The 27,832-nt window shown below is 34.7% G+C and overlaps 2 protein-coding genes across 3 annotated transcripts in view; one reads left to right on the top strand and one right to left on the bottom strand.

The window, feature by feature from the left end:
* The window catches only part of LOC107744410 (SAM pointed domain-containing Ets transcription factor-like), a 17,326-nt gene extending 10,872 nt beyond the window's left edge, over window positions 1-6,454 (top strand). Inside the window, exons 2-6 of the mRNA XM_016558040.1 lie at window positions 857-1,307; window positions 3,018-3,215; window positions 4,057-4,104; window positions 5,110-5,244; window positions 6,102-6,454. Of these exons, the coding sequence (XP_016413526.1) occupies window positions 863-1,307; window positions 3,018-3,215; window positions 4,057-4,104; window positions 5,110-5,244; window positions 6,102-6,280 (1,005 nt within the window). The 5' untranslated portion in view covers window positions 857-862 and the 3' untranslated portion in view covers window positions 6,281-6,454. The remainder of the gene's footprint in view (window positions 1-856; window positions 1,308-3,017; window positions 3,216-4,056; window positions 4,105-5,109; window positions 5,245-6,101) is intronic.
* Window positions 6,455-8,594: 2,140 nt separating this feature from the next.
* The window catches only part of pacsin1b (protein kinase C and casein kinase substrate in neurons 1b), a 32,290-nt gene continuing 13,052 nt past the window's right edge, over window positions 8,595-27,832 (bottom strand). For both annotated transcript variants that reach the window (XM_016557993.1, XM_016557994.1), the window contains exons 2-10: window positions 20,922-21,035; window positions 17,721-17,877; window positions 17,322-17,557; window positions 16,059-16,214; window positions 13,136-13,311; window positions 11,069-11,189; window positions 10,841-10,971; window positions 10,556-10,746; window positions 8,595-9,409 (exon numbers count right to left, since the gene is read on the bottom strand). In XM_016557993.1, the coding sequence (XP_016413479.1) occupies window positions 9,300-9,409; window positions 10,556-10,746; window positions 10,841-10,971; window positions 11,069-11,189; window positions 13,136-13,311; window positions 16,059-16,214; window positions 17,322-17,557; window positions 17,721-17,877; window positions 20,922-20,981 (1,338 nt within the window). In that variant the 5' untranslated portion in view covers window positions 20,982-21,035 and the 3' untranslated portion in view covers window positions 8,595-9,299. The remainder of the gene's footprint in view (window positions 9,410-10,555; window positions 10,747-10,840; window positions 10,972-11,068; window positions 11,190-13,135; window positions 13,312-16,058; window positions 16,215-17,321; window positions 17,558-17,720; window positions 17,878-20,921; window positions 21,036-27,832) is intronic.

Consider the following 27,832-nt stretch of genomic DNA (forward strand, 5'->3'; position numbering starts at 1 on the left):
TCTCTCCAGCGCTGGAAAGCTGATCCGATATTTACACGGGTCCTACTTCTTGCCTTATTGCCTTAAGCCTTCTTTTGTTCCGCAGACGTTTTCCTCTTTTGTTTTTTATCTGCCATCTCTATCTTTCTGTCGCTCGGCTACTGTCCGTCCTGTGCACTGAACTCTCTCTCCTCCACATCATGAGTAGACACGCCCCTTACTGCTGATTGGCTGACTTTTCTTTTGACTTTAAGGCATATTTTGCTTTCGTAGATCATTCGTTTCTCGAAGGCTATTATTGCTTCCGAAGCATAATGATATTCCAGTGAACTTGTAACCTGAGCTGCACTTTCCTTCATGCAATCTTCCCACCTTTGTATCTTTACCTCCTGGCCATTGGAGATCGATATCATCTCCAGCCCCGCCTCTGCTGTCATCCCACATCTGAAGCATGTTTTCCTCTTTGCGATTTGATTAAAAACTCATGCTGACACAGGAGACAGGAGACCGGGGACGGCACCTTGAAAGCAGCTCTCTAAACTGCTGCTTTGCTCCAGTGTCACCCGTCATTCTGTACAAGTGACCCATGAGTAAGTGACTCAGTCAAATCCAGTTTGCTTCCCCCATGCTGCAATGACTTTCTACGTTCATTCCCATTCGTCCTGGAAGCCTTAAAAACAGAAACAGCATCACTTAGGCTCAGAGTTTTCTTTGGATGGAATGAGTTGGTTGGCTATGGATCACCAAAACGTTCAAGAACCAGCAGTTTGCTGAATGCTCTGGTGTACAGCTGCTCTTTTACACACTGTATAGTCATAAAACTGGAAAATATTGATGTGTATGGTTCAATAAAGTCTGTTCTCTTTAATTTCTGCAGGAGACAATGGCCAGTCCTGTCCGAATCCAGTCAGACAGCGCTGTTCTTCAGCCACCGCACTCCACAGGCTTCACCGAGAGCTCGCTGGCCCTTCTTAAGCGAGAAGATGGCTTGGAGATGGTCGACCACAAACCTCGCCTTGACGGCTCGGACCGAGGACATCCGGGAGTCTATCTGTCCTGCTTCGACATGCTGTTCACCGAGGAAGCCGCCTGGCTGGTAAGGGTGTCGGATTCGTCCACACCCGCGGCCGTCGGGCCCAGGCTGGAGCCGTGTCAGGAACCGGAGCAGTGTCCTGTGATTGACAGCCCCGGGCTGGGAGCCTCCCCGCTGTCTCCTACTCTGGAGGAACAGGTGGAGGAGCGATCTTTAGAGCAGGTGCAAAGCCTGGTAGTAGGAGAAGTTCTGAAGGACATTGAGACCGCTTGTAAACTTCTCAATATCACACCAGGTAAGATAATATTGATTTGCTGTTGGTTAATAAAGCGTCAGAAACATTCCAATTAAAAATAAAAAATATATTATAAAATCTATATTTACAAATATTAAATATTATAAAATATTATTTAAAAAATAAATTAAAATTATAGTAATTAAAAATATAGAAGTAAATTATTACTAATTTAAAAAATAAAGATTTATTTAAATAATAAATACAAGTAATGATTATTGGTGCAAAATTTTACAATGTGCACAAAATTTTTGACTGGCCTTGCTTTCAAAACTTTCATTTCATGTATTTTAATGTGTTTAATGTTATTCTTAAATATTCCTTGGCTTTAAAGATGGAAGGAAAGATTAACGCTAATGCGTTGTTCATTAGATTCAGTTTACAGTTAGAAACAGGTGTGAACACTGAATTTAGACTAAATTAAGATTAGATTCAGACTGTGATTCTATGCATGTTGCAATAAAGCTGTTCAATAAAGCATGCAAGAAAAACATAAGGAGAGTCTGATATACAATTTTAAAAAGATGTATACTATGAATTCACATTAGAATTCACAGAATGTGATTTTATGCACATGCCAATTGATGCCAATCATGTGTTAGCGAAACAATAAAGGTCAGATATAAATTTTTAAAAAAGAGAAAAAATATATAAGATTATACAAAAACTGCAAAATAAGATTAGGCTAGATTTATATTAGATTAAGATTATGATGAACCATATAAGCAGCTATAGTAATATATAACAAAGATATGATAAACGTCATATATTGATGCCAGATACATTCAGATAATGTATTTAGACAACATTAAACAATAAATTCAGATTTTGTTTACATTATATTAAGATTATAATTGTATGCATATGCAAATATAGCATGCATATTCACATCTACATATGCAAATATAGCATGCATATTCACACATAGCAGAGTGAGACATGTTATCAATATATTATGGTCAAATATTTCTGTAAAATACATTCAGAATATGTTCATAAATATATCGCCTAATAGAAAAATACTTCCACATGAAATATCATAACATCTCGTTCACAGCCGCTGCAGTAAAACACAACATGCTGATATTATCATGACACTTATTCAAATGAACAACTCGCCATTCATCACTCCTGTTCAATGTGAGTGACAGACAGCTCTGAGTTATGATTGAGCCGTGCAAACAGTCAGAATGAAACTGTTAGAAAAGGTCTTTGACTCCAGCAGCCCTGAAGGCAGCTGAAAGCACATAGACCAGGATCTGCCTAATCCTCCGGAGTTTCACTAATGCTCTGAGAAGCTTTGTTGCACTAACTTTCCTTAAGGATATTCAAACGCCTCCCGTATAACGATGATGATCAAGCAAACATTCAAATACGTCTCGCAGATATTGTTTTGAAATATCTGTGCATCTTAAAATAGCTCAAAATTGTCAGTGGCATTTCACATTGCAACTGATTTATTGATTTGTCCGTGTTTTACGAGCACGTTTATGCAATTTGTGGTGTCGTGCTAAATTTATAAACTTATTAAAATAAGTCACACCACCTTACGTAAACACCCATCCCCACTGTTTGCTCTTCTGAATGGCGCTCTCCTTCACTAAGACGTTTCAAAACATTTGGAGTCTGTCCAAACAGCTCTGAATCCCAACAGTGTGCTTTGTCAGAGATGGCTGGTCTGATCTGATCTGGTCTGATCTGATCTTTCAGACCCGATGGAGTGGAATTGTGGGAACGTTCAGAAGTGGCTGTTATGGACGGAGCATCTCTACAGGCTCCCACAGGTGGGAAAGGCCTTCCAAGAGCTGGATGGCAAGGATTTATGCTCCATGAGCGAGGAAGACTTCCGACAGCGTTCGCCACAGTGCAGCGAAACATTACACGCACATCTGGATATATGGAAATCAGGTGAAATACAAATAGTCTGATAAAAAGTACTTACTACAGTACATGCAAAGGACTGTTTGAATTCAGGATTGTGCAAATTTCTGAATGTAAGAATTCACTCCCTTTCATTTAATCAGTGTGTCACACGGGAAGTTGAATCAGAATTTGAATGGCAGGAAACTTACTAAAATGCAATTCAAAGCAATACAGCACCGTGTTGTTATTGTTAACTAAAGCTAAAACTATTCGAATTCTTTTCATTAAATTGAAATAATAAAATAAAAAATCAAATTAGGTTAAAAGGTTAAACTTGAACAGTTAAAAATTAGAAAGTTAAACTTCAAAAAAAATTTAATGAAAATTAGAAGTGTTCTTTTGTCAACTAACTGAAATTTACTAAAACTAAAACTGAAATAAAATAAATGAAAGCTAAATAGAAATATTTAAAAACTAAAAAACACATAACAAAATCAAATCATAAAAATTCAAATAAAACAAATTAGTTAAAGTGAAAATATTAATAAATACTTTTTGCTATTGAATGTTTTTGTGATTAATTTTGACCAATTTATTCTCCTATACTGTATGAACAATGCATCTTATTTTTTAGGACCCATTCCTTTAAGTTAAGAAATACTGTGAAAATAACGAACATAGATTATTAATGTTATGTTTACAGGTAATAAATAATGAAAAATAAATTTTTTATTATTAAAAACAACTTTTACCAGCTATTTGTCTCTTTTATTTAATTGCATTCCATTTTATTCAAATTTAAATTTAAATTTTGCATCCTGTAAGCTGAATGTTTGCATGCATGTGTATTCATGCTGCATTTCTCTCTTTTTTTGTGTGCATTCAGCTGCCTGGATGAAGGAAAGATGTTCGGTTGGAGAGACCAGGATGAGAGGTATGTCACAGAAACATCACAGTAAACTACACAGATGATAACCAATATACAGAAAAATACCATGGCATTACCTTACAAATATACCACAGACAGACCACAGTACTATAGTGAAAGAAAAGAACTGTCATTGTCATGTAATGATTAACCTGTCCAGATCAGATCGATTAATGCCAAAAAAACAAAAGAGGTCATTGTGAGACATGTTCCATACAGAATTTTCATTGAAATTTATATCACACAACTTGTACAAGTATTCTGGCAATTACATGGTACTGATGCTTACAATATTCATATACCATGTTATTTGCATGGAAATGTTATTATTGTTAACTAAAACTAAAACTATTACAAATTGTTTTCGTTTCTTGAAATAAAGCTGAAATAAAATAAAATGTAAGTATTGTTAAAAACGTAAACTTATTTGTATTTCAGTCAGTTGCCAAGGCAACATTTATAATTTTTGTGTAAGTTGAAGTATTAAAATAACTAAAACAAAAACGGAAAAAGAAATGAAAGATAAAGCTAAATAGAAAAAAATATAGGAACATAGAGGGGAGGATGATGATGATTATTATTATTATTATATAATGTACATTACTAAAGCTTAAACTAAAAATTAAAACATATAAAAATAAAGCTAGTTCAAAGTATTAATAAATACTATAATATTATATATAATACTAACACTGGTTCATGATACATGTACATGTTGATTTCTATTTTCTGAAAATTACAGTTTCACTCCATTTGTACAGCAAACAAACTACATGTCACAAAACAAAACACTAGTTAGAATCAATGAAGGGATGTGAAATGATTGACTAAACTTACAGTCCAGACAGTCTTATTAATTTTTGAGTTCTGTCACATGCGTGCAGTCTAGATATAAATGTATTTTTATAGAAAGGATAGCTCTGGCTATGATTTATTTGGACTAAATTCAGTTTTTTATTATGGCGTATTACTTCAAATGTAAGTGCTATACGTGTGCATGTTGTCTCACAGAAGGTGAAGAGCTGTGGTCCGAAGCGGATTCGTCTTGTTCTGGTCAGCCGATCCACCTGTGGCAGTTCCTCAGAGAACTTCTGCTCAAACCTCACAGTTACGGACGCTGCATCCGCTGGCTGAATAAAGAGAAAGGTGAGGACACGACAGCTCTTCTGCAAAGTAAAGGCAATAATGGATGGTGGTGGGTCTGTAAAAATGGGTCCGGACTTGTTTCCATGATGCTTTAAACGATGCAACTCCAAGGTATTTCCAAGAATACCATGCTGCATTCTGAAAAATAATGGTTCTTTGGCTCTGGTTCCATGAAGAACCATTAAAGGGGTCATATGATGCTGCTAAAAAGAACATTATTTGGTGTATTTGGTGTAATGAAATGTGTTTATATGACTTATACTGTCTTTTTACGCCTTGCGTTGCATCGCGCCGAGTAAACATAAAACCATGTCTGCATTTGTGATCGGAGAACCACGAAACCTTTCCAAGGTTTTTTATACTCTTAAAAATACAGGTTCTTTATTGGCGTTGATGGTTCCATGAAGAACCTTTAACATCCACGGAACCTTTCCATTCCCCAAAAGGTTCTTTATGGTGGAAAAATGTTCTTTAGATTCTTAAAATGTTCTTCAATTTAAGAAAAATGGTTCTTTTAAGAACTGTTCACAGAAAGGTTCTTTGAGGAACCAGTAATGGTTCTTCTATGGAATTTCTGCAACAACAAAAAAACCAAAGACATTTTTGTAACCTTTATTTTTTAACAATGTATAATGGGAAAATGTTCTTGAGATTATTAAAATGTTCTTCACACTAAGAAAAACATGGTTCTTTGAAATTGTGCTTCAGTGGCATTGCTGCAAAAAAAAACAACTTTTACAAATTTTTACGAGTATACATGTCCAAAAACATTGTAGTGCCATCCTGCTGTTTGGTGTGTTAGTAAAGTGACTTACCTTATGCCATAACAGATGTGTTTTGGATGCGTGTCTTCACAGGGATCTTCAAAATCGAAGATTCGGCTCACGTGGCGCGTCTCTGGGGTTTGAGGAAGAACCGTCCGGCTATGAACTATGATAAACTCAGCCGCTCTATTCGGCAGTACTATAAAAAGGGCATCATCCGCAAGCCAGATGTCTCACAAAGACTCGTCTATCAGTTCGTCCATCCGGTATAAGAGCAATAGTGAACTCAACCATTGAGACAAGAACTTTATGGACTGACAAGCCCTCCAACACATTTCCTGAGACTATTTCTGGGTTTTGCATGACAGTGAAACCAAGAAAGATGTAAAAAAGTTCCAAGTTTCTATGTAGAAAATATAATTGTGCTTAGAAATGTCTAATATGTACTTGCACTCTTTTAAAAACACTTGTGTGTCTGTTGAAACGTAGTATCAGCTTTGCACTGCTACTTTCTGTTAAAGCCTGTCAAATAAATTATGATGTTTAACAGAAGCACTAAGGTTAAAATAAGAGAGATTTAGTAGATATTCTTTGATGTTACAGGTTCCTCGCAAGGTCTGCCTGTCAGCTAACACTCAGCGTGTGAATCCTGCCAGCGTGTCTCTGAGCAAACCTCGGTTTCCCTGCCCATGATTTACAGTGGAATGACTCGAGTTTGCGTTAATCTCTGGCTGCCACCCAACAAATATCCCTTTTTCTGGTTTGAGATTAATTGCACTGCAAACCTTTCAAGTCTGCCCATGTGAACTTTCTCCACGTTCTTCAGTAATCGGCCACCTTTGCACGCACCTCCCTGCTCACGTCACGTTTCACACGGATGCAAACGAGGAGGGCTTACCTGCGGCCTGTGGATTTTCATACACTGCATTTGTCACGTGTGTTGTAAAGGTTAATTGACAGGTTTAAGTCAGGAAGTCCGAGTTTTGAGCCTGAGGGAGGTTTGGTTTCTATTGTGGCTCTTGTATTTTTTGAAATCTCTATTGTGAAGTCTAATCTAGAGGTCACTGGAGTTGTTTCGGCATTATGAAATATTATCCATACTTATACAGCTATATCAAAGCTGAGAGGTAATTTTTCATGTATATTCAGTTGTTGTTCCTCGTGCATTTTGCCTCAATTTCTTTATTAAATATTCTTTTTCATTTCGCTGTGTCATGGATATTTCACTCGATCTTTTACAGTTATAATTATAATTAATGTAGAATTAATAAGACCTAATTTTTTTGGACATGGTAATATAGTATAATTTTGGAATATCTCAAAGTACAGTACCATTGCTTTACAATTGAATATATTACTGTACCACTGTATTTTTGTTGTAAAAGCATATGGGAGAACCTCATAAAAAAGAGAAATTTAAGAAATAAAATAATATTTATTTTGCAATATTTTCTACAACTCTCATGACAGTTAATATTGCATATACATTTTTAATACCATGATGCATCCAGACGTTATACTTTTGAGTTTATGTTTGAGATTTTTTTTTTTTGCTTTGAGGTGTAAATAGAATTAAGATAATTTTCATATGAATTAAATATATACTATAAATATAATTTCATTATTTTATTCTAATAGTACTTATTGTTATTTAAATGGTTTACAATAATATTTTTATGAAAATGTTTTACTTTTGAGTTTGTTACATTTAGGATTTTTAAGATAATTAAGATAATAATTTCCATATTAAATATTCATTATTTTAATATTTTTATTCTAATAGTATTTTTTTATTTATATTATTTTATTATATTATTTTTATGAAAAATAATAGTAATTAAAAATCTAAAAAACATTTTCTTTAAGAAAAATATTCTTATTTTTTTTATCTGATTTCGAGGTGAAATATGACCTATTTATAGATTATAGGACACTATAAACAGATTAGTAAAGGACTTCTGCAATCCTGACCTCTAGTGGTGACCCAAAGCTTTGTATTTCACTCATTTGCATTGGTCTCAGATTCACCAGTGTTTGTTTTTTTTTGTTTTTTATTGTGAACTTGAATGGAACAGTTATTACACTGACATGAAGAGTAAAACACATCAGTCCAGTCTAAACATACAGTATATATACACATCACCTCCTTCATTCACAATCCATAACAGCTGAGCCTGAGTGAAGCTCAGGCTAAAAACAAGGCTACAGTGTTAAAAATGTATGACAAATGAAATTACCATTGATTATTAATATTGTTGCACAACAAGGAGTTTGCCCGCTGAATCAGTTATAGATCGCATGTTAAAAGACATTCCCAGTCTCACAAACAGGCAAAAGGCAGAAGAAAAAGCATTTGAACACACTTTTCAATGGCGTGTGCCCAGATATCACTGTGAACCCCACAGTTCAATGGTTATGAAATCATAACTAATATCCTGAATCAAATATTTTGAATTTGTAAAAAAGGATAAAAATCTGTTTGCATAAAAAAAGGGATAAAAATGAGAGACAAAAAAAAAACACACACACACACACACACAAGGAAAAGTGATTTTAATGTGTTTTGAGGCATCATTTGCACTTGGAAAAAAAATATGCATTAAAGGAAAACTGCCCCTATTTACACGTTTCTGGTCTTATTGTGCACAATACATTTAAAAATAAAAACGCTCCACCTCTATACTGAATCTCCTTGTTGAATGATGTCATCAAGCCCTTTAATATTTAAGCCCCTCCCCTCAACCACGTGGATCCTTTCCAGTATGTAACGCCTACTTTTCACGATCCAATTAGCATAAAATCAAGTCCCGCCCTACATTTTTTCTCATTGAAAATCCTGTTTCACACATAAATACATCAGATTATGTAAGCAAAATGGATTGAAAATGGATGTTTCATGTTGACACATGAGAAAGGGCCACTAGGTTTAACACAGAACCTCCACTTCAAAATAAAAGTCTAGTATACACATCGCATAGCTGATTCTCGCTATGCTAGGCTTCATGGACGTCATAACATTAATATTGTTACAGGAGACCATACGTGAACACATGTCAGCAGCACAATAATTCATACTGAACATGGCTACATAGACGCACAGAATCATTCCCTGCTCTCGCTGGGGTACGATATGTGTTTTGGATACTGAAGGTTTTTTTCGTTACGGTATTAAGGAAATGTTGCGTAAAGCTTCTCAGCAAGTCAATCAGGCAAGGAAATTGTTTCTCTGAGATCTCGCATTTGAGCAGTGCGGGGTAAAGTCTTTAAGGCCTTCTTCACCGCACAAGGCAACTAAACGGGCTCGACGTAGTTAGCCGGGTACAAGCCTCGCTGACCGCTGTCCAACCGGCCTCTGCACCAACCCTGCTCGTCCTCATCCTCCAGTTTGGTCAGCTCTTCTCCTGCGAAAACATATGGATCTACAGTTAATACGAGCTGATAAAATGCAAAGATATGCTTTTTTTTAATAAGAATAAAACACTGATTTTTGTAGTAGCTGTGCTAGTTTCATGTCTCATGTCTTTTGATCCATTTTTGTCAGGATTCTTTGATGAACAGAAAGTTTTATTTAAAATAGAGTCAATTTTAAATGTCCTTACTGTCACTTACGATCAATTCAATGCATCCTTGCTGAATAGAAGTATTAATTTCTTTAAAAAAAATAATAAAACCTCAACCTTTTGAGTCAGCTAAAAGTTTAGTTCATCAGCAGTTCACTAGCATATAGATCACCTCAAAAGACATGAAAAAACAGAAACTAAGTATGTTCATAAAAAAGACGTAGACCTAGATTTTAAGGATCAAACACTGATTTTCTAGTAGCTGTGCTAGTTTCATGTCTCTTGACTTTTTCTTTTCACATAATAAAATGATAATTATAAAATGATATTTAATGTTCATTTATTTATTTGTTTTGGCAAGTGTACTTTACTGATTTTAACCCTTACATACATTAAAAGCACAACTCACTATTCGAATATTTAAAAAAAAAACATTGTTTTGAGAACATTTTTATGAACGTTTCAATGACACTTTACAGTAAGAAAACAGGTACACTTTAACATTCCCAGAACCAAAATGGAATGTTTGGGAAAACATTTATAGAACATAAATTGTAGGTTATAATATTTTCAGAGCATTATTTAAACATTTATATTTTTATAGTAAAGATTTCTATTTAAAATTAATGCTGTTCTTTTGAACTTTCTATTCGTCAAAGAAGGTTTTCACAAAAATATGAAGCAGCACCACTATTTTCAACATTGATGATAATAATAAGCAGTCTCTTGAGCAGCAAATCAGCATATCAGAATGATTTCTGAAGGATCATGTGACACTGAAGACTGGAGTAATGATGCTGAAAAATCAGCTTTGATCATAGGAATAAATTACAGTTTATATTATATTCATATACAAAACAGTTATTTTAAATTGTAATAATATTTCACAATATTACTTCTAGCCAAGGCTGTATTTAAAACATCTTACCAGTCCCAAACTTCTGAAGGGCAGTATGGGTCTCACAGGTTTTGATTGGTGATTCTCACCTGCTTTAAATGTGAGCTCATCTTGTTCTTGGCCCTCGTAGTCATACAGCGCTCTCACTCGCACTCCTTTACTCTCCTCTTCGAACGGATTTTCACCGCCGTTTGTTTCGCTGGCTGGTTGAGCCGCAGGCGGCTGCTCGTCATCGGACCATTCGGCCGAATACTGCTGGTTCTTCTCAGAACTGCTCACGCTGGGGAGAACAACCAGATGAGAGAAGCTCAAGATAGTTCCTTCATAGATTAGAACATTAACTAAGAGCTTCAATAGCACAAAAGCATCAGTACCTGCCCCGGTTTGCAGTCTGCGGTGTGCCCTGATCTACACCATGTGTGACTTGAGTCAACGTGACTCCATCATGGTTCCTCTTCACCTTCTCTTTCTTATTAATGGAGTGGCTCAGCTCTGGGTTGAACTCCTGATTCAGAGACAGGATGGATTATGAGTGATATTCAGTAACTAGCACCAGATATGTGGTGTTGCACATCCTCACAGATCCCACATACTGACTTTACCTCAAACTGCGGCCAGTTCATGTGCATGCCTGGCCCGTGGACGTTGCTGAACAACTTGAGGTCTTCTTGAGCACTGGCTGAGGCGATGGTTCGCTCTAGTTCCCTGTAGACTGCAGCATAGCTGTAGAGATCGAATTATAGAGATTATTAGGAGACTTATGACTGGTTTGGTAAATGCAATTTTCTTGTATATTCATGTATTTCCTGTTCAAATAGGAAGTTGGGACTGGACATCGTAGGGCTTGTCATACTTGACAAGTTTATAATTTGTGAATATTGTATATAAACCAGCATTTTGAGAAAGATTGTAAATTATAAATCATATAGTCTGGGGTTGTATGATTTTTTTTGTTTTTGAAAAAACTCTCTTCTGATCATCAAGGCTGCATTTATTTGATCAAAAATACAGTAAAAACAGTAATATTGTGAAATATTATTACAATTTAATAGAACTGTTTTCTATGTGAATATACTGTAAGATGTAATTTATTCATGTGATGTAAAGCTGAATTTCCAGCATCATTACTCCAGTCTTCAGTGTCACATGATCCTTCAGAAATCATTCTAATATGCTGATTTGCTGCTCTAGAAACTTTTCGTAGTTCACATTTTTGCTTCATATATTTATGGAAACCATGCCACATTTGTTTCAGGATTGTTTAATAAATAGAAAGTTTTTATTTGACATAGAAATATTTTGTTACATTACAAATGCCTTTATTGTCACAATTCAATTGAATGCATTTTTGCTGACTAAAAATATACTCAAACTTATTTTTTTTAAATAAAAAACTTACTGTCCCCAAACTTTTCAATCTGCTTACATTTTAATTCGTCAACAGGACACTAGTATACAGATGACCTCAAAAGACGTGAAAAGCCAAAAACTAAGTATGTTTATGAATGCGTTATGTTCATAAAAAAAGACTAGACTTCAGACCACCAGGTTAATGAGAACAGGTTTGTGATTTCAAGCTGACCTTTGGCTCTCGGTGAGGTTAAGATGGCGTTTGATGTCCAGAAACACCTCCCGGAGGAAGTTCAGCCTCTTCTCCTCAAACTGCTGGCACTGCTCAAACACCACCTCCATGTTCTCCATGTACTGCGGCGTGCACTTGCTGAGCTCATCAAGGCTCTTCTCGTATTTCTCTTTGGCCTGAAACACAAAACAAATGGCATCTTTAATCCTCTGACTTGTTGCATATAATGTGAGATGCCTCATTTATGCAAATGTGAAGAGATGAGCCAATCATAACAGAGAGTATTTGTATAAAGAAATATTTCCATCCTCTCTGGCCCTTGAACTGGGTCAGAATTTAACTTTTTGAACTTTATGCAAATACTCTCTGTTATGATTGGCTCATCTCTTCACATTTCATATATATATATATATATATATGCACACACACACACACATATGTATGTATGTGTATATATATATATATATATGATCCACTAAATATTACGATCTGGTTTTTCAAAGCAAAATTATAAAAAATGCATTAAAAAATTGTGAAATATTATTACAATTTAATAGAACTGTTTTCTATGTGAATATACTGTAAGATGTAATTTATTCATGTGATGTAAAGCTGAATTTCCAGCATCATTACTCCAGTCTTCAGTGTCACATGATCCTTCAGAAATCATTCTAATATGCTGATTTGCTGCTCTAGAAACTTTTCGTAGTTCACATTTTTGCTTCATATATTTATGGAAACCATGCCACATTTGTTTCAGGATTGTTTAATAAATAGAAAGTTTTTATTTGACATAGAAATATTTTGTTACATTACAAATGCCTTTATTGTCACAATTCAATTGAATGCATTTTTGCTGACTAAAAATATACTCAAACTTATTTTTTTTAAATAAAAAACTTACTGTCCCCAAACTTTTCAATCTGCTTACATTTTAATTCGTCAACAGGACACTAGTATACAGATGACCTCAAAAGACGTGAAAAGCCAAAAACTAAGTATGTTTATGAATGCGTTATGTTCATAAAAAAAGACTAGACTTCAGACCACCAGGTTAATGAGAACAGGTTTGTGATTTCAAGCTGACCTTTGGCTCTCGGTGAGGTTAAGATGGCGTTTGATGTCCAGAAACACCTCGCGGAGGAAGTTCAGCCTCTTCTCCTCAAACTGCTGGCACTGCTCAAACACCACCTCCATGTTCTCCATGTACTGCGGCGTGCACTTGCTGAGCTCATCAAGGCTCTTCTCGTATTTCTCTTTGGCCTGAAACACAAAACAAATGGCATCTTTAATCCTCTGACTTGTTGCATATAATGTGAGATGCCTCATTTATGCAAATGTGAAGAGATGAGCCAATCATAACAGAGAGTATTTGCATAAAGTTCTAAAAGTTCAATTCTGACCCAGTTCATGGGCCAGAGAGGACAATGGGAAAATTACCTTTAAAAGTTGGTAAATTATAAATGTGTACCCTAATGTTAAATTTTTTTTATTTTTTTTAAAGAAGTCTCTTTTGCTCACCAAGGCTGCATTTTTTTGATCAAAAATACAGTAAAAACAGTGAAATATTATTTTAATTAAAAGACTGTTTTCTATTTGAATGTATGTTAAAATGTAATTTATTGCTGTAATCAAAGCTGAATTTTCAGCATCATTACTCCAGTCTTCAGTGTCACATGATCCTTCAGAAAACAGTTGTGCTGATTCATATTTTTGTGGAAACCATGATTTTTTGATGAATAGAAAGTGCAAAAGAACAGCGTTTATTTGAAATAGAAAAAAAAATGACTTGGTGCACATTTATAAGAACATCAAATATAGCGATCATTAATTGGAAATGTGTCACTAATATCTGTCTCTTCACCTCTTTGAGCTTTTTGGCCCAAGGTTTCTGGGCTTTCCGGAAACCCTCCTCCGCTTCCTTGGTTTCTTTGAAGCCGCCCATCATTTGTTTGTGGTAGGCCTCTTTCTGCCAGTTCTTCACCTTCTCCAAGTCCTCATTCAGCAGGTTATTTTTCACCTCCTGGTGTAACTCGCTCACCTTTTCTGCTTCTGTCATCAGAGCGACCCAGGCTCTCTCCAAAGTCCCATACTGCGGCCCTGTGAGCAATAAACAACGCATTAAAATTGATTGAGTGAGAAAGCGAGGGCAAAAGAGAAGCTTATTTAGCTTAAGAAGCAACAAAACATTTTGCTTTAAATCTATTCAAGGATTTCTGCACAAACACGGTTCTCCATGGCCACATCATCAATCATTCAGCACCTCTCTCCACCAGCTGCCTCCACCTCTTGGACCAGTCGGTGAGCTGCTGCGCATAGGCCTTCTCGATCTTGGCACGCTCCTGTATGCAACTCATCATGTCATTGCAGAGTCGATGGCCATCCTCGATTCGCTTTACTGTACGCTTGTAGTTCCCAACCTGAGAAACATTGATACATTCTGAAATAGGTCAAGTCACGGACAGGGCAGCAGTAAAGCATTAGAGCTAAATGATCTGTAATTCAATAGAAAACCGTGACTGTCCACTTCTTCAGTGTCCTTGGTTCCATATGGATAAAAAAAAAAACATACAACAAACAAATGTAATCTACAAAAATGTAATCTAATCTAAAATAATAATAAAACTAAATCTAATTAATTTAACCAACCAATAAAATTTGGATTTGAAATGAAAAAAGTATATTAAAATCATCAAAAAAATTGTTCTCTCAATAGTTTTATATTGTTATATATACACTGTATATGTATAATATACTTGTAATATATATATTTATTACATAATACTATACATGATATATCATGAAAAAATGATATAACTAATATAAAAAAATTACATAAAAATTATAAATATGAAATTGCATAGTGTGTGCCGTATGCATACTATATACTACAGCGATAGTAAGAGTAGTATAACAGTATAGATATAGCCCATCTTCTTAAACAAACAATAAAACAAAAATATAAATTATATAAAAAATAAAACATCAAATTAATTCTTAATATATCTAAATTATATATAGACATAACATCAGTGCCTGTTTAAGTGATGAACTCCATTACTTGTGTTTGTTTTCAGACATGATAACAGACGTTTTATACTTGTGCTACAACTTTTTGGCCTGTGCTACAAAACTTTCAACCTCTGTAGCACCAGTGCTATGTGAAAAAAAAGTTAACGTACAGCCCTGATATATATATATATACACACACACATACAAATTTATGACAAAAATCGTAATGACAGGTATAATTTTCTTTATGCAAAATATCTATAGGAAACCTGCACTTTTAACCTGCTATACTTACAACAGCATGCATACATTTTCTTAACTGACTAATATCGTTATATGGGTTGGTTTTATAGATGCACATGGGATGGTTTTATAGATAACTACAGCTGTCACTCAAATGTCTAGCTTGTCTATTGTTGTACTGTGGCTCAGCTGATTCCTCTGGGACTCTGGGTTAAGCGCATCTAATGGATGCTGGGTTAAAGGCCAATGAATTGGATTTACAGTGCGTTCGAGGGCCATTTATTGAACATCCCTGTGTTGCTTCCCATTAAGTGGTCCAAAGGCAGAGTAGTAATATGAAAGGGAGCTCTGGGGAGTCGGACCTGCTGGTATAATGAATAGCGGATGAAATTGCTTGAGGATATTTCCATTCGCTGCCATCTGTTTCTTCTATTGTGTTGAGCTTTAAAAGCGGATTTTTTGGGGGGTTAACAGACGGGCAAAAGAAATGTCACAAAGTACAACATGAACTTTACATAAAATACATTATCGAAAATGAAACTGGGCCAGAAATATGCTGCGTTCCAGGTCAACTTTTTATGGATACTGCTAAAATACAAAATCAGATATTGACAATAATCTATGCCATGCATACAGTTTAAAGGAATGATCCAGTTGTTCCAATGTACGTGCATGACCGTAAACATAACTTTTGGTTTGTTTATGCTATGAAATTGTTATAATTGCGCATAATATGCATTATTTTCTTGCCTGACCTTCTGAACGTCGTTTTTGCACTTGTCCAACTTCTCCTGGAGTTTCTTTTGCTGATCTGATGTGACTGACGCCTCTCCTTTGCTATTGGCCTCCCTTGTAGATGCAATGTTTTCTTCTTTGCAGGCCATGTGGTATGTTTTCTTTGCTGTTTCCAACTGCAGATTGAAGATAAGATGAACTTGATAAGCATTAGCACTTTAAGTCAACTGTTTGTAGTTTCAAACCAAGATATTTCCAAGATATCTTGTAGTTCTAAGCCAAGACATAACATAAAAAATGCATGAAGTCATTTTTTGCTATATTTGGAATTGAATACTAGTATACTGCTTGCTACAAACTATTTAAAAAAAAAAAAAAACTTGTAAAACAGAACACATTACTCAATGACAAATTTTTCAAACTGCATGCTACTTTGATGTCACATGACCTCACTGCACCGCATGTTTCATTCACCAAATGGTGTCCAGTTATCATCTCAGGAAATACGGTTACTTTGCTTTTTTTTTTAATCAAATTTTATGTTGATATTGATCCAGTTTCAACTGTTACTCTAAAAATGGAAGGTCAAGTTGAGCGCATTGCATTCTAGGACACAGTGTTCTGTAGTATACTACACATTTAGACATATATACTTCAGGCATATATACTTGAGTATCCCATGCACAGAGAAAATACTTTTTTACTGCAGAAATACTGTAGTAATTCCTTCTAATTCATCAGCATTTATGGCATTTCATTTCATGTTGACTGATGTGCAAAAATAAGCTGATATTCTCTAGCAATTATTTTAAACACAGTTTATAAAAATAATATTTATGTTTTTGAGTGGGAAAATTACCTTTAAAAGTTGGTAAATTATAAATGTGTACCCTAATGTTAAATTTTTTTTATTTTTTTTAAAGAAGTCTCTTTTGCTCACCAAGGCTGCATTTTTTTGATCAAAAATACAGTAAAAACAGTGAAATATTATTTTAATTAAAAGACTGTTTTCTATTTGAATGTATGTTAAAATGTAATTTATTGCTGTAATCAAAGCTGAATTTTCAGCATCATTACTCCAGTCTTCAGTGTCACATGATCCTTCAGAAAACAGTTGTGCTGATTCATATTTTTGTGGAAACCATGATTTTTTGATGAATAGAAAGTGCAAAAGAACAGCGTTTATTTGAAATAGAAAAAAAAATGACTTGGTGCACATTTATAAGAACATCAAATATAGCGATCATTAATTGGAAATGTGTCACTAATATCTGTCTCTTCACCTCTTTGAGCTTTTTGGCCCAAGGTTTCTGGGCTTTCCGGAAACCCTCCTCCGCTTCCTTGGTTTCTTTGAAGCCGCCCATCATTTGTTTGTGGTAGGCCTCTTTCTGCCAGTTCTTCACCTTCTCCAAGTCCTCATTCAGCAGGTTATTTTTCACCTCCTGGTGTAACTCGCTCACCTTTTCTGCTTCTGTCATCAGAGCGACCCAGGCTCTCTCCAAAGTCCCATACTGCGGCCCTGTGAGCAATAAACAACGCATTAAAATTGATTGAGTGAGAAAGCGAGGGCAAAAGAGAAGCTTATTTAGCTTAAGAAGCAACAAAACATTTTGCTTTAAATCTATTCAAGGATTTCTGCACAAACACGGTTCTCCATGGCCACATCATCAATCATTCAGCACCTCTCTCCACCAGCTGCCTCCACCTCTTGGACCAGTCGGTGAGCTGCTGCGCATAGGCCTTCTCGATCTTGGCACGCTCCTGTATGCAACTCATCATGTCATTGCAGAGTCGATGGCCATCCTCGATTCGCTTTACTGTACGCTTGTAGTTCCCAACCTGAGAAACATTGATACATTCTGAAATAGGTCAAGTCACGGACAGGGCAGCAGTAAAGCATTAGAGCTAAATGATCTGTAATTCAATAGAAAACCGTGACTGTCCACTTCTTCAGTGTCCTTGGTTCCATATGGATAAAAAAAAAAACATACAACAAACAAATGTAATCTACAAAAATGTAATCTAATCTAAAATAATAATAAAACTAAATCTAATTAATTTAACCAACCAATAAAATTTGGATTTGAAATGAAAAAAGTATATTAAAATCATCAAAAAAATTGTTCTCTCAATAGTTTTATATTGTTATATATACACTGTATATGTATAATATACTTGTAATATATATATTTATTACATAATACTATACATGATATATCATGAAAAAATGATATAACTAATATAAAAAAATTACATAAAAATTATAAATATGAAATTGCATAGTGTGTGCCGTATGCATACTATATACTACAGCGATAGTAAGAGTAGTATAACAGTATAGATATAGCCCATCTTCTTAAACAAACAATAAAACAAAAATATAAATTATATAAAAAATAAAACATCAAATTAATTCTTAATATATCTAAATTATATATAGACATTTTAGGTGTAATTATTTATTTGATCAATTTTTATTAAATATCATATATTTTATAATTACATAGTTTAAGAGCATCGGGATACTTAATTACGTAATTTGGAAGATCTCTCTTAGGATTATGCCAGAAATTGTATTCTATCAAACACATTTTTATATGGAGTCAAAATGATATTTACTTGCTTGTAACAATCTCAAACCTCACGCTAGGTCTGGCTTGAAAGCTTTATATTATCTGTTAAAAATAGATTTCTCTGTGGAGAAAGTGAATGGGATCTTACTAGAGTCTGCTCTATAATTTATGGCAGATAAATCAACAACAATGACACAGTTTTACTATGTTAATACCATGCTGATCAATATAATGTTTGGTTCCCTTTGGCTGAATGACACACTTCCACATCACTGAAAGTCGATTAGTCAATATGATACAACATCACGTGACAATCGCTAACAGCATGTTCGGCATCTAATCAACCACCAGCGCTTCACAGCCGTAGTTGCCTGTGCATGCCTGGACAAATGAGATATGTGTGATTAATAATATTCAAAAACAACATGTAGTAAGATTTTGAGCCTGACCTCCCAGAAACTGTCTGAATTTTCTCATTACTCCAGTCTTCAGTGTCACATGATCCTTCAGAAAACAGTTGTGCTGATTCATATTTTTGTGGAAACCATGATTTTTTGATGAATAGAAAGTGCAAAAGAACAGCGTTTATTTGAAATAGAAAAAAAAATGACTTGGTGCACATTTATAAGAACATCAAATATAGCGATCATTAATTGGAAATGTGTCACTAATATCTGTCTCTTCACCTCTTTGAGCTTTTTGGCCCAAGGTTTCTGGGCTTTCCGGAAACCCTCCTCCGCTTCCTTGGTTTCTTTGAAGCCGCCCATCATTTGTTTGTGGTAGGCCTCTTTCTGCCAGTTCTTCACCTTCTCCAAGTCCTCATTCAGCAGGTTATTTTTCACCTCCTGGTGTAACTCGCTCACCTTTTCTGCTTCTGTCATCAGAGCGACCCAGGCTCTCTCCAAAGTCCCATACTGCGGCCCTGTGAGCAATAAACAACGCATTAAAATTGATTGAGTGAGAAAGCGAGGGCAAAAGAGAAGCTTATTTAGCTTAAGAAGCAACAAAACATTTTGCTTTAAATCTATTCAAGGATTTCTGCACAAACACGGTTCTCCATGGCCACATCATCAATCATTCAGCACCTCTCTCCACCAGCTGCCTCCACCTCTTGGACCAGTCGGTGAGCTGCTGCGCATAGGCCTTCTCGATCTTGGCACGCTCCTGTATGCAACTCATCATGTCATTGCAGAGTCGATGGCCATCCTCGATTCGCTTTACTGTGCGCTTGTAGTTCCCTACCTGAGAAACATATATACATTCTGAAAAAGGTCAAGTCATGGACAGGACAGCACTAAAGCATTAGAGTTAGATTAATTCAATAGAATAATAAATGTAATTCAATAGAAAACAGTCACAGTCCACTTTTTCAACGTCCTTGGCTCTGAAAGTATTTCTCTTATTCATTTTCTCCATAGGGATTGAAAAACAAACAAACAAACAAAACACAAATTTAATCTAATCTAAAACAATAATATAAAAATGAATTAATAAAACAACCAATTTTACAAATGTTACCAATTTTGTATATTTTGTAATTTTACAAATTTAGTATGTATGTATGCATGTATTTATGTATGTGTGTGTGTGTGTGTGTGTGTGTGTGTATATATATATATATATAATTCTTTTCTCAATTGTTTTGTAATTGATATAATTATTGTATAAGATATTCCATTCTAATTTATTGAGATGCACCTGTATATATATATATATTTTTTTTTTTGGTTGTTTAGGAAGATGGGCTACGTCTGGAAAAGCATACTATTATACTACTCTTATATAGTATGTATTCGGCGCACACTATGCAATTTTATAGTGTATTCCTTCACCAGATATTCAATTCTATCAAACACATTTTTATATGAAGTCAAAATCACATTTTCTTGTCTGTAACAAGCTCAAGTCTCATGCTAGGTCTGTCTTGAAAGGTTTATACATTATCTGTTAAAAATCTATTTCGCTGTGGAGAAAATGAATGGGATCCTACTACAGCCTGCTCTATAATATATGGCAGATAAATCAACAACAATGACACCGTTTTACTTCTAATAATATGTTAATATCATGCTGATCAATATAATGTTTGGTTGCCCTTTGGCTGAATGACACACTTCTACAGCATTAAAAGTCAATTAGTCAATATGATACATCATCACGTGACAGCATCACTAACGGCATGTTTGGCATCTAATCATCCACCAGAGCTTCACAGTTGTGGTTGCTTGCACAAATGAGATATTTGACCTACAGTACGTGTGTGATTAATAATATTCAAAAAACATCATTTAGTAAGATTTTGAGCCTGACCTCCCAGAAACTGTCCGTGGTCTCGTCGGACATGGCGGACTCATCGTAGGCACCCGACATGCTGTGAGATTTGGCAGAGCAGGACTGAAGCTAACAAATGAAATTCACCATGTACTGCAGAAAAGAGAAAATGACAAAAGTGATGAGAACATAAGCAGTATGGTGCAAAAACTAACAAAGAACAACAACAAAGTATTTTACTCACAATACCAACCTAACAGGACCTCTTACATAAAAATGATGCTTCATTTCTAAATTCATTTAAACCATCAAAATGTCAAGTTGTACCTTTGTACATGCATTTCTGATAATTTACTCACCCTCACTGAGGTCATCCAAGATGTAGATGAGTTTGTTTCTTCATCATCAGATTTGTAGAAATTGAGCATTACATCACTTGCTCTCCAATGAATCCTCTGCAGTGAATGGGTGCCGTCAGAATGAGAGTCCCAACAACCTTTTAAAAATATCATAATAATCCACACCACTCCAGTCCATCAATTAATGTCTTGTGAAGTGAAAAGCTGCATGTTTGTAAGAAACACATCCATTATTAAGACGTTTTTAACTTCAAACCGTCAATTTTGGACTCTGTTTGGACTCTCATTCTGACGGCACCCATTCACTGCAGAGGATCCATTGGTGAGCAAGTGATGTAATGCTACATTTCTCCAAATCTGTTCTGATGAAGAAACAAACTCATCTACATCTTGGATGGCCTTCATGCTTTTCAGACTACCTTTTAAATATTCTGAAAAGCAAGAAAAGTCAAATCATGAAGTCATTTGTATTTTGTTAGGCATACATTTTGCTTTCTGAGCATTTACAAACTTGCAGAAAGGTCCATGATAACTGAAGGGTGACCTGTCACTGATTACCAACCCAGGTAGCCTTTACAATATTAAAAATGTAATTTGGTTGCAGGCCCTTTGCTAAATCATTGACAAAAGAAAAAAAGTGGAGCCCAAAACAGAGCCCTGGGGGACTCTTTTAGCAATCATGTGGAAACTAGATCTGCTGTTCTGGACATGCACGCTCTCAGATGGATCAGTAAGGTTATTTTAAACCAATATAGCTCTTCCACTAACCCAATATTACGGTGAGTGGCGGCTCATGATAAAGAACGTCATTTCAACTGAATCAAACGCTGTCTGACAAAGCAAGTTGTTGTGGTTTCCTATACAACACAGGGAATATTTGTAATAGTCATGGCTTTTAAGTTATGTTGTTTTGTATTTATCTAAACCAAGATAATACCTAATTTAATTTGTCGAAGGAAACAATCAAAATGTTATTTTTGCCTGTACTGAACATTCAATAACATGCTAATGTGACAAAGTAGTAATGTATAGATCAATGTGACTTTGTATATTCTTCTGTATATATACCTCTATATTCTGATATTCTATTTATTACATTCTCACTTAAAGAAAAGTCACCAAAAGACCAGACTTTGAACACAAAGGTGTCATCTGACCAGACTACACAAATGATTCAGTATGATTAAATCACACTGCCACTTTAAATCTGGCCACATTATGCTTGAAAACACGTTGCTTCAGTTTGAGGTCTGATTGCATCATGATGATAATTTAATTCTCTATCAGTGATTGACAACCATCTCGTCACAGTGATATACATCAATCAAAGTGAAAACACTGAAGGAAATGAATGAGAACATATAGAGAAGAGACAAATCCAATGTCACAATATCACACAAATATGAACTGACTGCACAATAACATCTGAATAATACATCTAATATAACCTTGGAAGAAAATTGATGAATGCCATACTATGGCTCGCTGAAGGCGTACTAGCAAAACTAACAAAAATGACATTGACAAATGACTCAAGTGACTTCTGAGTGTTCACAATGATAATAATATGCGAGCTATGATAATGTCATGCCATTATTCAGACCTGACAAGATGAGACGTTCTGATTTAAGGGCCTCCAGCTATTTAATAGGACACTCAAAGGGGGGCTGAATAATATTTGGGTCAAATGAAACCAATAAATATGAACAGTTCAGAGAGACAAAAACAATAACGTACAGCACAAATGCACCAACACTGACAACAAAAGTATAAAATCATAACCTTATAAAGCCTACTGTCTAAATTAACAACATGATCAAAAGTTTGATGGGAAACTTGCACACAATCTACTACATACCTTCTGTCATCTGATTGATAGTTTATACGTTTTTAGCAACTAAAAGGCCTTTTAGTATAATTGTAAAAACGTCTAGCCTATCTTCAGCTCGTGGTTCACGTGTCTTTGTGCTGTGAAATCTTTACAAATTTTTATAAAGTAAACATAAAAATAACTTAAGAACATTGTTAGTGATATTTCAAGATGAACACTTACTGAACTGAAGCAACTTTGGTTTACTTGATTATCCGTACATAATTTTTCAGAAAAATCATGTTCAAATGTGAGTATCAAATATGATCATCAGGATTTTGAGGAATGCTTATTTGTTCATCTCTCAATCATCATTGTATTGCATTGCATTATATGTTTTAAAACTACAGAGCTTTGATCATAAAAACTAAGCATTTAAATATAATCTAAATAAGACATAGGGTATAGGGTAACAAATGATATTTATCGCTCCAGCCACGACAAAAGAGGAAAAGCAACAAAAGGCTCACCGATCCCCCACGTTCCGCCGTGGCACAGGCTGCTTTCAGACCCCAGGCACGTGGTACCCTCCACTCCCTAAAACCAACCCAACAGCCACTCCACTCCACACTTTTGTTCAATTTCGCCTCTTTCTTCCTGGGTTAAGCATTTAGTTAGGCTTTAGAGTAACTGCAGATGCAGTCAAACTCACTGTTAAAAACACTTCTAACAAAGTGGGTGTTCACAAGTGCAGCAGTGTGTGTGTGTGAGAGAGAGAGAGATAGAGATAGAGAGAGAGAGAGAGAGAGAGAGATAATGTACAGTATGTGGAAAATAATGTGTTTTTTTAACCTTAAACCGCATAAACACATCATCATTACATCAAATACACAAAATCCTGTTCTTTTTAGCAGCATCATATGACCCCTTTAAAGACACAATATTTGGTGCTATTTTTAATGGATTTCTTTTATAATTTTATATAATTTTTTTATTTTTACAAATATTATTTTATTATCTTATCAATTCATTTAATAGCATATGGTACATTTTATAATATATATATATATATATTTTATAATAAAATATCAAAATTAAATAAATAAAATAAAATAATTTATATTTAATTTATGGGGGGTCTTGAATTGGAATTCAGCTTAAAGGCTTCTATTTATTTTCAACAAAAACAACACTGAAGACAATATTTGGTGATATTATTTTCAATGGATTTCCTTTATAATGATAGTTTTATAGCATTGTTTTTAGTTATAAAGCAATAGTATGATAAAACCATCTCATGAAATGATGCTTAACAGTTATGTGATACTTAAAACACAATAAACAGCATACATGAAAATAATAAACAAAGACCAAGAATGACAGAACAGCTGGAACATTTCCTGACATTTTTCCATGACAGGTGAGTATTAAATACAGCGATGTTAATGATTGATGAATGAGTTTCTGTGTTATAAAGAGACAGGGACATAACAATGTCCACTGGCATGTTGACCAACCAAAGCTTAGCATACGTTTCTCATTTCTCATCAGGCCATTAATGCAGTTGAGCTTTAAGTAACAGTCCAACTGGTTAGTCTGCCTTTGGCAATACTGAAAAAGTAAGCAAAAGATTTATTTATTCTAAATATGTATACTTTTCAAAGGCTTGGAGTCAGTAAGATGTTTTAATGTTTTTGAAAGAAGTCTCTTATGTTCACTAAGGCTGCATTTTTTGATCAAATATGCAGTAAAACCAATAAAATTGTGAAATAATATTACAATTTAAAATAACTGTTTTCTATTTGAATATATTGTAAACTGTAATTTATTTCTGGGATCAAAGCTGAATTTTCAGCATCATTACTCCAGTCTTCAGTGTCACATGATCCTTCAGAAATCATTCTAATATGCTGATTTCCTGCTCAAGAAACATTTCGGATAATTAAAAAATAATAAAGCTGCATACTATTAAGCAGCTTCGTATTCTTGTGGAAACCGTGATACATTTTTCAGGATTCCTCAATGACCAGAAAGTTCAAAATAACAGCATTTATTTGAAACAGAAATCGTTTGTAACATTATAAAAGTCTTTACTGTCACTTCTGATCCATTTAATGCATCCTTGTTCAATGAGACTTGAGACAGAGCAATTTAAAGGGACAGTTCACCCCAAAATGACAATTCTCATATCATTTACTATCCCTCGTGTCATTCAAAACCACTAGTTTTGGATGAACTATTCCCGTAACTCTTTTGAAAAATCAGAAATAAACAGTGATGAATGGGGTCTGACATCACCACAGATGCTCAAAGGAATGCTGCTGCGGCTGTGTTCAGATAACTTATCTGAAGCTGCTCGACTACTGTTCAAAGTCTGAAGATATAGTACGGTTACACGTGTTACATGTCGACAGCCCTCAAAAACATCACATTCAATCACAGCTAAAGAGAAACCAAGCTAAGAAATGATATAAAACTCATTCAAAAGGTAAAGATAACTTAAATATGTGTGTTTTTACCACTGGGATTTTGTGTGAAGCGGGACCCCTTAAATCACTTTAACATGTCAGTTAACATGTAATCCAACAAGTGGATTATTGGTTTTATAAAATGTGAGAACAACATGTTAAACGACACCAATGCTGCTACATATAAGTAAAAATCTGCAATGCATTTCTCTACTATGCCTCAAACCACCAACCTCGCATGAAGTAGAAGTAAAAAGGATGGAGTGAAGAAGGACATAATGAGATACGGATGAGGAGGAGAACTGACTCTTATTGATCAGTCAGCAGGAAGAACAGCATGAGCAGCAAAAGAAGTCAAGCCCACACACACACACACACACACACACACTCTCAAACCTTATTTGGGTGGTAAATAGCCTCTTAAAAATGTACAAATATAATTTTATAAATAATTATATATATAAATATAAATAAATAATATAATATATAATTTCATTTATAAATATTATTTTACACTATTTTTATAGTACAAAATAATATAAAAAAATAATAAAAATAAATGTTATAGTTTTTATAATTTCTGTTTTATAGCTATTTGTATAAATACTATTTTTGCTGTTTTATATTCATTTCTGTCACTGTTAAAAATGTGCAGATGTAACCTTAGAGAAGCTGTTTCTGTCTGATCAGATGTAACCTAATGCAGTCAGGTTGATTCAGTTGTAATAAATAGCAAAAAATTTATAAAATATAAAAAATAATTTAAATTAATTAAAAAATGTAATAAATAATAATAATTTGAATTAAAAATTGTTAATTTATATATTACCATATTAGATTTTTGGTTACCCAACAAAATATTTTTAAAGTATATTAACACTTGCTCTCACATCCATCCTAAGGAATTGTTGAATGAAGTTCTTCAAAGAATACTGACTCAAACTGTAATCGTGTAATAACCTGTAAAGCCCCTGAAGTCTCCTGCTGCTGTACATCTGCAGTGACTGCATCTCCGCAGTCCTCCACTGCAGCACTCATGAGACCCGCAGATCAATAAAAACGCCACTACCGTATACCAGAAACATACAATCACTTCCAGATCACAGAGCCTGACGACTCGAGCAGCACAGAATCTGCAGGCAGAGAATCCTGATGCACGTTAGTCATTCATTGAAACACATGGCCTTTGTATGTTCATTTACTGAAAACTTTGTCTAATTTGATCATGCTTTCAGCTGCCAATAAAAGTCTGGTACTTTCACCTCCGTTTTACCACATACGCAGCTAACAGAGAATGTTCTCAGAATGTTCTCTTGAAACGTTACCACCCAGACTGTAAAAAAATGATTTTTCAAATGTATAAATTGTAAAGATTATTGTAGTACAGTCTTTCTACTTCAAAATTTCAAGTTTAATTCAATGTGTTGCTATCTCTTTGTAATTATTTGTGAAATTTACTAATAATTTCAGTGTGATAAAAGTCTGGTACTTTCACCTCCGTTTTACCACATACGCAGCTAACAGAGAATGTTCTCAGAATGTTCTCTTGAAACGTTATTACCACCCAGACTGTAAAAAAATGATTTTTCAAATGTATAAATTGTAAAGATTATTGTAGTACAGTCTTTCTACTTCAAAATTTCAAGTTTAATTCAATGTGTTGCTATCTCTTTGTAATTATTTGTGAAATTTACTAATAATTTCAGTGAAAATTGCTAGTTAATCCTACACCGTTTTTTATTTTCAGTACACGTTTGCCACATTTTTGAATGCAAGAGTGGCAGGATTATGATCAGCTGTTCTTCTGAGCTCAGGACTGATGAATAATTCATTGCTTTCAGTTAACGGATCGCAGCGGCAACCGTTTCTAGAGTCCCCGCATACCCACATACGTCAAAGCTCGTATAACTTGAGCCATGTGGGCTGTATTTTCTCTCGGTCGGCTGAAATGCTTCATCATGCATGTGTGATGTGACTTCAGATCTGATGCCACGGCTCATGATGCTGATTTCCTCATATACAACCACTTCAAGTTCTTGCAAAGGTCTCATAAGATGCTGTATGGACATCTGTTCTGATAAACAGCACAATGTTTTAGATGTCCAACAGTGTCACATGCTATATAGTCCATGGAAAACTACTTGAAACATATTTATTTTAGATCATTCTTGAATAGTTATCACGCATTGTTTGACATCACATCAATTGAGAAAATATCTGGAATATTTGTACTTGTAGAAATTTTTGTCAGAACTGCAAAAAAGAAAAGTGGTGATGTTTTTTTTGTGTTTTTTTTTTTATTATTACAAGGGT

Source organism: Sinocyclocheilus rhinocerous, unplaced genomic scaffold (assembly GCF_001515625.1).
Source record: "Sinocyclocheilus rhinocerous isolate Xijiao unplaced genomic scaffold, SAMN03320098_v1.1 scaffold1488, whole genome shotgun sequence".
Classification (NCBI taxonomy): domain Eukaryota; kingdom Metazoa; phylum Chordata; class Actinopteri; order Cypriniformes; family Cyprinidae; genus Sinocyclocheilus; species Sinocyclocheilus rhinocerous.